This window comes from the organism of the source record quoted next, unplaced genomic scaffold, assembly GCF_019419815.1.
Source record: "Pyrus x bretschneideri cultivar Hongxiangsu unplaced genomic scaffold, Pyrus_bretschneideri_v1 Contig37, whole genome shotgun sequence".
Classification (NCBI taxonomy): Eukaryota; Viridiplantae; Streptophyta; class Magnoliopsida; order Rosales; family Rosaceae; genus Pyrus; species Pyrus x bretschneideri.
Window position 1 is genome coordinate 508,579 of NW_025999690.1, and position 12,545 is coordinate 521,123.

Consider the following 12,545-nt stretch of genomic DNA (forward strand, 5'->3'; position numbering starts at 1 on the left):
TCATCTCCACATATGTTATACTTGCATACAAAACGATGTCTAATTGCTTTTCAATAAACCATGAATTCTCAACGCCCCGGGTTAATTAGGTCCGCTTAAATTAACCGTCAAGTTTTCCTTAAGTTAATGAATTGGATGATTGCATACGACAATCCAAAGCATTCCTCACAAGTTCCCTACATGAATTGCATAATAGAGATACAAGCAAGAATCATTAAGCAACATGAAAACTATAAGTGTTGACGAGGCATTCGTTACTATGATTGCATGAAACTTATGCCAAGAATATGTTTAACGCGATTGTTTATAAGCAACCTCCACTACTTGTGAATATAAGTTCATAACTATTACGTGAAACTTACTTATATTCTAGCGTCAAATTCATGCATGAAAATTAAGCGTTCATTCTTAATAAACATACATAAATAGGTTATCAATCAAACAGTTAAACAAATTGAATTCACAACTTATGAAACGTAATTAAAAGTAATCAAATCATATTACAAACATAAACATAGTTTCAAATCACCCCCTAGCTAAAGGGGGTTTATTTCCTCATACGTACAAAACAAAGAGAATTGAAATTAAACATTGAAATCAAAGAAACGCCTAAACATTCCAACAACTCAATCTTGAATTGTATGAACGTTTAGGCCCTCTTATCTTCCTCTTTATTGTAGCATAAGGTCTAGGGATAGTTGGTTGGGGGGATGGAAGTGTTGGGAAATTATGGAAATGGATGAGGAGTGGTGGAAATGGAAGATGGTTTTTGGATTCTAAGGGAGAGAAACTCACGGCTAGGGAAGTGTTTGTGGTGTGTTGTGTTGTGAATGAGATGATTTTTGAATGAATGAATGCAAGGGTATTTATAGGAGGAGTGGAGATGTATATGGCTATTTGTTTAAGGTGTTTGTGGTTGTAATGATGAAGAATTGCATGTGGAAATAAAAGGGAAAATGTGGTGAAATGATGAAGTAGGAAGGTGGAAATGCATGTGAGATGTTGGAAAGGAAATGGGAATATGAGTAGGCCATGGCATGGGAGTTGTTTTGTTGGTGTAAATGTGTCATGGTTGCAATGATGAAGAATAAAGGGTGCATGTGGGGTGGAATTGAATGAATGCAAAGTGAATGAATAATGAAATGAGTTAAAGAGGGAGAATGTGGTGAAATGATGAAGTAGGAAGGTGGAAATGCATGTGACTTGTTTGTGGAATAAAGAATGAATGGTGGAATGATGAAGAGTTGCATAAAGAATGCATGTAGGGTTAGCTAGGTTGGCTTTGTTTGGGTGCATGTGTGTTAATGGTGGTTTTGCATGTGAATTGATGGATTGTTTTTGATGGAATGGATGGTTCTTTGCATGGCTTTTGAAGTGATTGTGGGCTTTGGAATTGGAAGGAAATGCATGGCCTTGGGGTTGGTTTAAGAGAGAATGGGCTAGGCCCTTTGTTTTATGTCCAAAATGAATACAAGGCCTTCAAATTCGTTCAACACTTTGGCTCCAATCATATGCTATTCATTCCAAGCCCAATTTTGCTCCAAAATGCTCCAAAATGCATCTTTTTGCTTCCTTAGCCATATGAACCTAAAAACACACGAAAATGGCTTAAACTACTAAAACAACTATGAATTAACAACATAGATGCACGAAAACAAGCTAAGTAAGTCGCCTAAATATGCTCCTATCAGCAAGGCCCTATAGACATTTTGGGCTCGGGTTGGCTACAAGCCACGGGCCGAAGACAAATGAGCTCAGCAGTAGGGCTACTAGGATTTGGACCGAGACCAATACGGGAACAAGTCCAGCCCAATGGGCTGGCTTACAGGTCTGGTGTGGAAACCTCAGCCGAGGCTGGGTTTCAATTTTGGGCCACAGGGGTAAGCCTAGCCTCGTGGGCTGGCTGATTGGAATGCAGGTCATGGCTAAGCCCAGCAACACAGTTGCTGGCGTGGGTTGAGACGAGGGACTAGCCCAGCCTGCACTGGCTCGGGTTGAGGCTTCAGGCCCGTAGTGCGAAACCAATCCGATAGGACTGCAACAATTTGTTCATTTAAAAAAAAAAAAAAAAAAAAAAAAAAACACCTGATATAGACAATTCTTGTATATAAAAACTAATTACACTCTTATCAAGTGTTATTCGGGCAGCAACAAAAACTGTATAATATAATAAGTATTTAATCTGACAAGTCTGACTATGTTAGTCAGTGTTATCCTATACACAAATTTTACAAATTTTAACTGAATGGTCAATACATTAGAGATATATAACAAAACAAAAAAAAGGAAGCCATGCGGTTGGCAATCCCGAGGTAATGAGAAGATTTCTTTTGTTATAAGATCTTTAAAGTGTTCGACCAAAAAAGGGGACCAAATCATAGGGATTCGGAGATTAGGATTCTTAAAATTTGATTCAACAACTATAAACAGAGGATCTCTCTAAAAATTATAATAATTGTAATCATTGTATCAAATTTCAAGAGTCCAGATCTCCAGATCCCTAAGATTTGGTTGGAAAGATTCGAAGAGGATCTCTCCCCTAAAAAAAGATCTTTAAAGTGAACAATGACAAAAAGCCATACTAAATTATCAACAATCTTTCCCTCTTTCCCTCCCATACAAACAATATTTTAAATTAAATTTTAAGAAAATTGAGGGAGAATTTAAACCAAGACATAATAAGTTAAAGAATAAGATGCTAACTACCGGGTCACTCCACTATTACCGTAATTTTTTATGTAGAGAAAAATAAAAATAAAAGGATTTATGCCCAATATTTTTGCATTTTGCGCCTCTTAGTTTTGATTATTGTTTTTTTCTTGATTTGTTGTCCCAATGGCTAGAAGATGAAAATTTCGTATACGAGAGGTGAAAACGGGTGTGAACAAATCTTTTTTCAAAAAAAGGAAGAGTTATTCTATTTAAACACCACTGCCTATCGAAGTTCAAGCAAATTTCAACCGACACCCTCTTAGAAAAAATGTTGAAGTTGGAACTTTTTCTAAGAACACCACGTTCGTTACGGAATTGCCCTTAAATACCAACACACCACACCCAGCTTTATGAGAGTTTTCGGGTTGGGTCTGATTCGATACAATGCTTTACGTTGATGGAGCAAGAAGCACCTTCCAGTTGGAGATGAAATTATTTGCAACTGGAACACAAAGGCGGCAATATCCCAAATTAACGAGTAATGTCACATACACAAAATAAAAGCCAATGGCACGAGTCAGGCTTAGTATACCGCCACATTGGTGTAACGGTTGCGTAATGTATGTTTCACTCTTCGGGTTGACGCATGAAATTTTGAAAATGGAACACCGCATGATGCCTTGATTCATTAAATAACGAAAGATAATGGGTTATATTTCTTTTGACAAGAGAGAAACCCTTCTCTATACCCTCCACTGCTTCAGCCCTTACAACCAAGGAGTTAGATTCACATTTTTCTTTTTCCTTTTCTTTTATTCAGAAGTTCGATTGCCAATTCAGGTGGTTCAGTTGGGGTTGCTGATATGCACCAACTTGTGCCCCAGGAGCCACTGCGCCCACCCCAACACCAACATTAGCGCCCATAGCAGGGCCCATATGGTGCGGGTTCGGAATTGCACTGGGCTGAGGAGGATGGTACAAACCTGGGAACTGCATGTGAGAAGATTGAGCTGCAGCATTGAACGAAGCATGAGCACCGTGAGATGGCATATAAGCACCGTGCGGCGATTGTGCAGGCATGTTGTAGTACGGAGTGGATTGCATGCCTGGGTGCTCCCTTGCACTCTGAATCCAAATCTCTGATGTCTCAGCCTGCCATGTCAATCATTAAAAACGTAAATTAACACCACATGTTATTGTAATTAATAGTGGAAGTAAAAACGAGATCATCAAAGCCTGTCCGTCTCTCCCACATTCATACAAGGCAATTCGTTTCAATGATTAAAATCAACTTCTTTATCAGCAAATCGCCCACTGGAGAGCATTATAATTTTAGCAATGTAAGTACCTACATAAAACGGTAGACTTTACCTGAGGATTTGGGACGTATAGATTGCCATCTTTGTACTTGATTCGAGATGAATCTTCTAGCCCGGTGGCACCTCCAACACCAGGGGAGTTGATTGCATACCCGTTAGGATTAGTAAAATTCCCAAACCCCGTCGGACTTCCAGCAGGGACAGGCTTAAACTGCTGCACTCCATACTTGAGGCTGTTTGCATTTAGGTGCGAACCGCCTCCAGGCATCAGCAAGTAGCTGTTGCCATTAGACAGGTGAGGATACGCAGGGTTGTTAGAATAGCTGGGAACAGCCATTGGTGGAACATAAACTGGTGAGAGAAATTGGCGATATGGCATGAGATTAGCATAATGTGAAACATGAACTTGTGGGTACATCTGTGCCACTGGGGGTGGTTGCTGTTGTACCATGGCAACTGTTGATGCAGCCATGCTGTTGACGGTATGCGAGCTCAAGGCCTGTAACCAGAGAAGATAGCATCTTTTAAATCCAATTCACTATAAATGGGTTTAATTAAGGTAGTACATATTGTAAACTTGAGAGAGAGAGAGAGAGATGGCCTCAATTACACCCATAATGTCTAACACAGAATATTTTTAAAAGCAGTTTATGAAAGCAAAAACTGAAGACTTGAATGATGCATAGAAGTTCTAAAGATAATCTACAAGTTAGGAAAAAGAAAAAGTATTATTCCCTGCAGTATTTGTCTTAAAATTGGCAGGAATATCATTTTTTATCGTGGAAAACATAGATAGATTGTGCACAAAAAATGCTCACAAAGGTATCAAGCAGCAGGTTCAGGGCATCCAACATTACCACGCAGCAGTTCTATGCATCCTATCACATGCCTAGTTATGTAGACAGTAACTGTAACACATCAGAATACCGCAAGCACTTAACTTTACCTCTTGAGGAGGAGGTAGACCCTGTCCATGACTTCCCTCCATATTTGGTCTGAAATAAGGTATGTCATAACCAGTCTGAGAATCAAATGCCTGCTTCCAAACAGAAGACAGAATGAATATTCAAGAACATGTCAATATATGTCACAACATGCAATCACTTCTTCCCAATGAAGGGCTTTTATTATTATATAAAAAAATAAAGCTCCAGAAAACACCATTAATCAAATTTAAAAACTATCAGAAAACAATGGTTGGCAAATGAAATTACATCCAACAAAGGCGACACTAGTCTGACTAGTGTACTCACCGAAAAACCTTGTAATTCTGATGGATCTTGCTGCTGTGAATTGGAAGGTGCATAGGATGAACTGTTGTCTTGAACCAAACCAATATCTGCATAATTGCCCAAATTCTGGGGACTAGAAGTTTCTGTTTTCTCAGGCAATTGATGCTCAGCAATTGCACCTGATACTGGGGATTCAGAGCCAGAACTTCTAACTTGGTGATCTAATAAATCCACCGGCTTGATACCAGAAGCCTCATCACTGCACAACTCTGGAGCTGATACTGACAAACTGCACAATAGAATCATTTATAAGTCAGACAAGCTAGGATGCCAACAGATGTTAACTGCAAACATATTTCTCAAAAACTGCATGAGGGGTATGTCGCAGCAAAGTTAACTCATCACTTGCTATAATTAGATAACACCACCTTGCTGCAGCTTCCCTGTTTGACTCCTCTGTATCTCCAGCTTGAAATCCATTAACTATATTCCCTGTTGAATCAAGCTCTGTCCCCAAGCTTCCAAACGTTAATTGAAAACGATCACTGTCTGGGACCCTAATACTCTGTGCTATGACAACATTACAGTTATCATATACATTTACTAGCGCGAGCTTATCTTGCAACTTAGCAGCTTCTGACTCTGAAACCTTAGAATCACCAGAAGCAAGTGAAATAGACATTGTTGGTGTTCCGATGACTCCAGGACTGCTAGAACTTGGCTTTTGGCTTGATTTAGGTTTCCACTCCTTATTAGTCTGGGAAGCTGCATCCGGAAACATGATTATTACACTTGCAAAATTTTCAATAAGACATGACTCACAGGCTTCAAAAGTGAAGACAAAACATTTCAAACAAAAGCACAAAAATATTTAATTTATTTATTTGAAAAGAGAGACAAATTTTTATTGCACTTTGCACAGAACAATAAAAATACAAGGGTGGACAAGACGTCCACAAAGTAAAAACAGAAACAGGATAAACAGCAAAATCACCCTGAAACTTAGAATCTAAATGAAAACTCCACAAAACAAACTAACAGACCATTCCAATTAGTGAGCTTTTCTAACATGAACAGACAATATATGCTTTAACTCTGTTATTATAGAATTTGTATGCAGATTATTTTATTTTAAGAGGAGTGAATTTAAAGTCCATAATTAAAGCAAGTATTACCTTTCTGATGTCCCACAGGTGGTGGGTGTGGCCTGACGTTGTGCTGATTACTTAACAACGGTCTGTTGCCCAACATGCTAGGTATCACAGACTCAGAAGTTTGGCTCACTTGATCAGCTTTAGAGATTCCAGTGAAAGGTCGAAATGACTCAGTAGAACCCTCTTTTCCCAAAAGTGAATTTGAGACAGAAGTCACAGAGATGCCTGGAGCAGATGGCTTGGAGTTGCCAGAAGCTTGCCTCCTAATACCAACTTCTCGTTTAATAGCACCAACAGAAGCAGCTGGTCTGGAATCAGGAGATGGCACGTGAACAGGATCTGTGGAAGATGAATACACCCCAACAACAGAGTTGCTCGATACCACCACTGGAGAGTGTGGTTGGGAATTGTTTGGCTTCCCAGCTTGCACCCGGGAAGCTACATTTGGAAGAGTGACTCGCTTCTCCACTAATGTCTCTGTTCTAACATTACCAGTTGAATTAGCACCACTGCTTCTAATTCGAGTTTGCCCATTCAATCCATGAGACGAATTTTGTCTGCTAGATGGCTTTTGACTATTTGAACTTGCTGTTTGGCTGAAAGCACAGTACAACAATCATCATAAGTTAATGCAGCAATAACACAGCAAAGACAAATACATACTTTTCAACACTAAAAAAAAAAAGCAGGAAAATTTGTATAAATACCAAAAGTCCTAAATACAAATAACCCTGAAACTAAGGGTCTTCAGAAACAGCAACCTCAAATGTTACTTAACAAAACTCAGTTTCCTCTAGGTTTATACAACAATAACTTGTGGCATTCTATGGCAAGGCATAGACATATAGCCAAGAACAATACGTGGCTACACACATAAAGACACACAAGATAAAAGGATAAAAAAAATACCCCTTTTCAGAATCATTTGATGCTTGCTCATTGGTGGAAGTTGTACACTGTGGTGAAGCAGGCTTCATTTCTTTATTGACATTACCGTTAATTCGGTTGTCTCTCACAACACGGAATTCTCTGCTGATTCCTGTACCTAGTCAGTGTCTATCATTAGCTGTAATTCAAAGGAACATTACAGAGGTAAAGTAGCCAGAAACACTACAGAAAAATTTCCTTGAAAACACAAGTTGCAAAAGGTTATCTAAATGAACATGGCAGTAGAACATGGCCATACAAAGCCTGATCTAGGCCTGGGAGATTCTTTTTAAAAGCTATTGATGGTTTTGATCTTTATTGGATATTTACCCTCAACTTCTTTATAATACAACAAAATAATCATCTTCCATTTCTAAATTACCTTTGTTAATTTGGCAACACTTATATTATAAAAACTACAAAACTATATAATTTCCCTACCACTCAACCACCCTTTATTTTCAGTAGCTTTTGTATTATATTACCAAAACACCAGTTCAATGCTTCTATTAGAAACAATTTTCAAAATCTTTCTTTAGAAGATATTATATTAACAAAACAGCGGCCAGGTTGACAAAAGACATGGATTTGCCCTTGTCATTGACTTGAAAACAAAATCAGTTTCAGATTGGCCCTCTAATTGCCTTTAACCCTCTAGGCCTAAAGATCCGAATTGCACAATCACGCAAGTGCCCAAAGTGCCATTTCAAATGCTTTTCCGTAAAAGGAAAAGCACTTTTTTCTTCCAACAACTCCTTCGGGTGCAGCAAGTATTACAAAGTTGGACTTTATGGAGCTCTTACCAGAATCAACAGTTCAGGTTCCTCATTATCCTCTTCCACCACTTTCTTCATCTTCAATCTTGAGCTTATAGCACCAACTTCATGACACCGACATACTTCCCCATGCTGCAGTGCTACCCACTTCAGCTTTATAGCTAAATTTCTTGCCACCAACAGAAGTCTAATATTAACTAGAAAGTAGTTTTCTCTTATCACCACATTGATCGAAATTGACCGTAACCTGTTTCACACCTCTATACCTTAATCCTAGCTTCAGTTGAAAATGAAAAAGGTATTGTTCTCTACTGGTATTAAATATTCTAAACAAGCATCGCCTATTTTCTCAAATGTTCTGAATCACTAGAAATTGAGGAGCACAAAAATCACAATCTAGCCACCATAGTTGACATCTTAGCATTCATTACATATATAAATAGACTCCAACTTGAGAGAAATTGCGAGCAGGGTGTTCAATAAAGCAACACCACATTTGCCGATCTCAGTTAGCTCCAGCTTGCTCTTACAGAATAACAGTGCTTGAACTATTAGAAGGGATAAAGGATTAGCTTCCCTCAGTTATGTCCGAAGGGACCTCCAAATTCTTTGTCATGAACCATGTCTTAATTCTCAGAGACCAGCATACAGTTCCATATGTCACGCTCCCATGAACACTTTCTCCAGCTTTGAAAGATTCAAGGAAGCCACTGCCATATCATACAGGACATCTTTTATATGCTCTGTTTTCAAGCCTTGACCAACTAACGTTGAATAGGAGACAGCACAATAGTTCGCAAATTTTTCTAGTTTACCTTCTTTTCTTGGTAATATCTTTGAATATGTTACCCTGCGATTGTCATAATGTATTATATTCACCGGCAGAGGATTTCATTCATTAGTTTCAAAGCTACTAAGTTGTCTGACCACTCATCACTGGTTCCAGGCACAGGACCTCTTTTACTAAAGTCTATTCTCAGTCATATTGTCAAATTTGACTTGAAGCTTTTTTAATCCATCACACCACTTATCTCCAACTTCCCATTAATCAGTAAACCGTTCTTAAATCTACCCTTCCCATTAACCAGTAACCCTTCTTAAATCTACCCTTGCTTGAAAAATGTGCAATCCACTTATTCACTAATCTCATTACCCACTCCTAACGATTCTTGATCCATTTGCAACATGAAAACCTTATGTTTTATCATAAAACATTTGTGTCAGTCTCTGTATAGTCTGTGGTTCCCTCATCCCCTAAACTTTGGTAACAAAGAAGCATGAACCCGAGCGAAATATACCCTGCACTTCCTAAATCTAGATACTGGTTTCCTTTCAGCAATATAAAAGAGCACTCATCTATAATGCATCCACTTTCATCAATACTACTTTTTTTTGTACAGGAAATCCCTAAACATCGTAGTACTAGATTAATTAAATATACAATAAAAGTGATACGGTGGTTTTGCAAAAAAAAAAAAAAAAAAAAAAAAAGAAATCCAACTAGAGCAAATTAGCAAATCAAGCAACCAATACAATGTTTCTCAATGAACAATGAAACATAAGCCTACATATATCTTTTTCTATGCAATCAACCTAGTTAACACTAAGAAGGAATAAGGTATTTATCAGAGCCAATTGAAAAATCTCTATTCCTTTCATGATTTCAACAACTAGGCACACGAACAAAAGAGCTAGTTGAAAAAAGACAATAATTAAGAATCATGAAGCTTTGTTTACAGTAAAATTAACCAAAAGGAATATTCCAAAAGAGGAATTAAAAAGCTTGTAATAAATCAGGACATATATGAATTACCAGTTGAACCGCCACGAGCATAACCTCCTCTTCTAACATTACGATCAGAAAATGTACTGTGAGATGAGGGACGATCAGAAAATGTACTGTGAGATGAAGGACGATCAGAAGTTGTATTTTGAGAAGGGGGACGATCAGAGGATGTATTTGATTTGGGTCCTTGGCCTGCACTCTCAAAATGTCTCCTTGCATCCACAGGAACCAGCCCATTACTCTAAAGCCACGTACAGTAAACCAGTAAAAATTTTGCATTGCAACAAATTCCCTTTAGAACTATTGAAATGTGATTCAATATAAAAATAAAAATAAAAAAATTACGATTGTGGTAAATAAATATAAACTTAGTGAGACCCTCAACACCACGACTATCTCCCAAACAACTAACCAATAAAAAAATAATAATAACAATTTTACAATGTGATCATTCGAAAGCAGTTACAATGTCTTCAAAGTTGACAGAAGTCGTAACAAGCTTAGTTAGAAGAGTCACCAATTACTGATGAAATGAAACACATGACACAGAATTACTCTGCAGATCATTAATTGAGTGCCAAAGGCCTTTCATATCCAAATAGACTAATAGATAGCAGTATTCTTTTTCATGGGAGGCATTCATTTCATAGAAACATAAAATCCTTGGTAGCAGCACAATGTTAATTACCACTTTTCTGGGTCACTTTGCCAAAAAGATCATGAATTTGATTAGTCAAACAAGAACCGGTAGATTAGCGGTACACTAAAGTATGCCTGTCACTATTGAGTATTGACCAATGACTTGTACGGTACAGGAAGCCACAACCTCAAAAGTATTTAACCATGCATCATTACACCAGTTCTTAAAAGAGTTAAGATCTTCATGCAGAACATAAATTCTGCATATGAACTACTGTTCACTTGATCTTAGTCACATGTACCATGCTAAAATATATAAAGCTAAAGGTGGGAAATGAAGCCACAAGAAAAATGAAGAGTAATTCAAAGGCAAACCAAAACTTACATTAGAGGATACCTCCTTCCTTTTGTCTCTTTTTCTCTTCACAATATGAAATGGTTCTGGGTAAAAACAAACGAGAATATTCACAGTAAGAAACTGAACTGGTACATGAAAAATGACAGATAATGGTATTACACAATCTACAATGAGAAATTGTGTTGATAGGTCTCGAGAAAATAAAGCAAATACAATTTCTCTAATATAGCTTCAAAAGTTCTAGGGAAGCATGTAATATGTACATATGTGAAAATATTGCTCAAAAAGGAACTTCTAATGGAAGGAGATACACAAAAAAGAAAAACAACACTGAGGTTACCAAAAATCAAAATATCAGTTCTATCTATAGGGTTTCACCAAACCCATGTACCAACTCCCAAAAGTTCAACTACTTAGAGGTAATGAGGGAATATCGCCAAGGCAACCATAAAATACTACTCTAACACAATCAAACTTGGTTCACCACTCACAGTCACAAACTCACCCGAAAACAAGTTCAATCAATTAGCTCCTAAAAACGAACCAAGGACAGAATCTTTACAATGACAAGACCTCAATAATAAAGCACGAGTGCCACATTCCACAAAACAACCCTAAAATCAATAACTAACTAAAATAACCAAACGCAATAACAATTAGAACACCGAACAATGGACTCAGTAACCACAAAGATAACCCCAAATCGAAAATTAGAAAGATACATTCATTACCCAAAACAGAATAACAACAACAAAATCACCAAACAAAGCTATAAAGCCACAGAACTATGCAAAACAGAGTGAAAGGCAGAGACCTTGGTTGAGCAATTTCTGGGCGGTTTCATTAGGATCCATGTCGGTTTCTTTGAGAGCCCAATAGATATCAAAATCCGAGTAATTACCCACTATTTCCTTAATGGATTGAATCGTTTTTCTCACTCCTGCTGAGATTATCTGAGTCCCACCTTCAATTCGCGACCCGGCGACCATCTCTCTCACTCTACCTTCGGCCTCGAATTCAAAATTCAAAAACAATAAAAGATAACGGAAAAACCCAAATATTATACGATAGATAGACGTTCTAGGGCAATATATATATATAGCGGAATCAAAGCCTTAATGTTGCAGAGGGACGGGAGAGAGGGAGCGAGGGCTAGGGTTTTGCGAGCATCCGGTGAGAGAAAGGCGAGAAAGAGAGAGAGGAAGGGTTTTGAAAACGTTTTACCACTCATAGACCTCGGTTTGAGAATTTGGGAAATTATTTGGCCATTTCGGTATCCCACTAAAAAATAATCACGTTAATCAAATATTAAATAATAATTCAATTATTAACAACCATATTATTTGGTTTATAAATTTAATTTAAAATTTTAGTTTCCTAGCATAATTCTTTGAGATTTAAACCTAACTAACCCTAAGAGGTCTCAAGTTTGATTATCGCAAAAAACGAAGTTGGATCATATTCTAATGGTAAGCTTATTATAAGGATTAGTGCACTCCTTTATTTAGTGTTGATATTTTTCAACAAAAAAAAGCCTAACTAATTTTAAAATTTATTTTGCATTAATTAATTCACTATTATTTTGGGTTTTTCTGTAGTACATTAATATTTTTACACTAAGGAGAGGGGAGTTCGACTAAACCACACAATGGACAGCTTAACTTAGTATCAAATTCGTCATGCATGAGATTCGAACCTAAAA

The 12,545-nt window shown here is 37.5% G+C and overlaps 1 protein-coding gene across 2 annotated transcripts; it reads right to left on the minus strand.

The window, feature by feature from the left end:
* Positions 1-3,304: 3,304 nt before the first annotated feature.
* On the minus strand, positions 3,305-12,070 carry LOC103932015. Of its 2 annotated transcripts, none has more exons than XM_009341558.3 (10): positions 11,658-12,070; positions 10,871-10,926; positions 9,874-10,087; positions 7,267-7,396; positions 6,379-6,953; positions 5,632-5,968; positions 5,225-5,492; positions 4,918-5,007; positions 4,024-4,470; positions 3,305-3,804 (listed from the first exon to the last, which is right to left on the minus strand). In XM_009341558.3, exons 1-10 carry the CDS (start codon positions 11,830-11,832, stop codon positions 3,469-3,471), a joined length of 2,628 nt encoding a protein of 875 aa, XP_009339833.2. In that variant the 5' UTR covers positions 11,833-12,070; the 3' UTR covers positions 3,305-3,468. The 2 variants fall into 2 exon arrangements, with proteins under 2 accessions (XP_009339833.2, XP_009339824.2); XM_009341549.3 differs by having other exon boundaries at positions 7,267-7,402.
* Positions 12,071-12,545: the final 475 nt, after the last annotated feature.

What these genes read in the sequence shown, in the direction of transcription:
- LOC103932015 (XM_009341549.3), bottom strand. Translation starts at nt 11,832, where the DNA reads ATGGTCGCCGGGTCGCGAATTGAAGGTGGGACTCAGATAATCTCAGCA. An exon ending in CAGAATTACAAGGTTTTTCG is followed by an intron (nt 5,008 to 5,224) that starts GTGAGTACACTA and finishes GTTTGGAAGCAG; the next exon opens with GCATTTGATTCTCAGACTGG. An exon ending in TATACGTCCCAAATCCTCAG is followed by an intron (nt 3,805 to 4,023) that starts GTAAAGTCTACC and finishes TTGACATGGCAG; the next exon opens with GCTGAGACATCAGAGATTTG.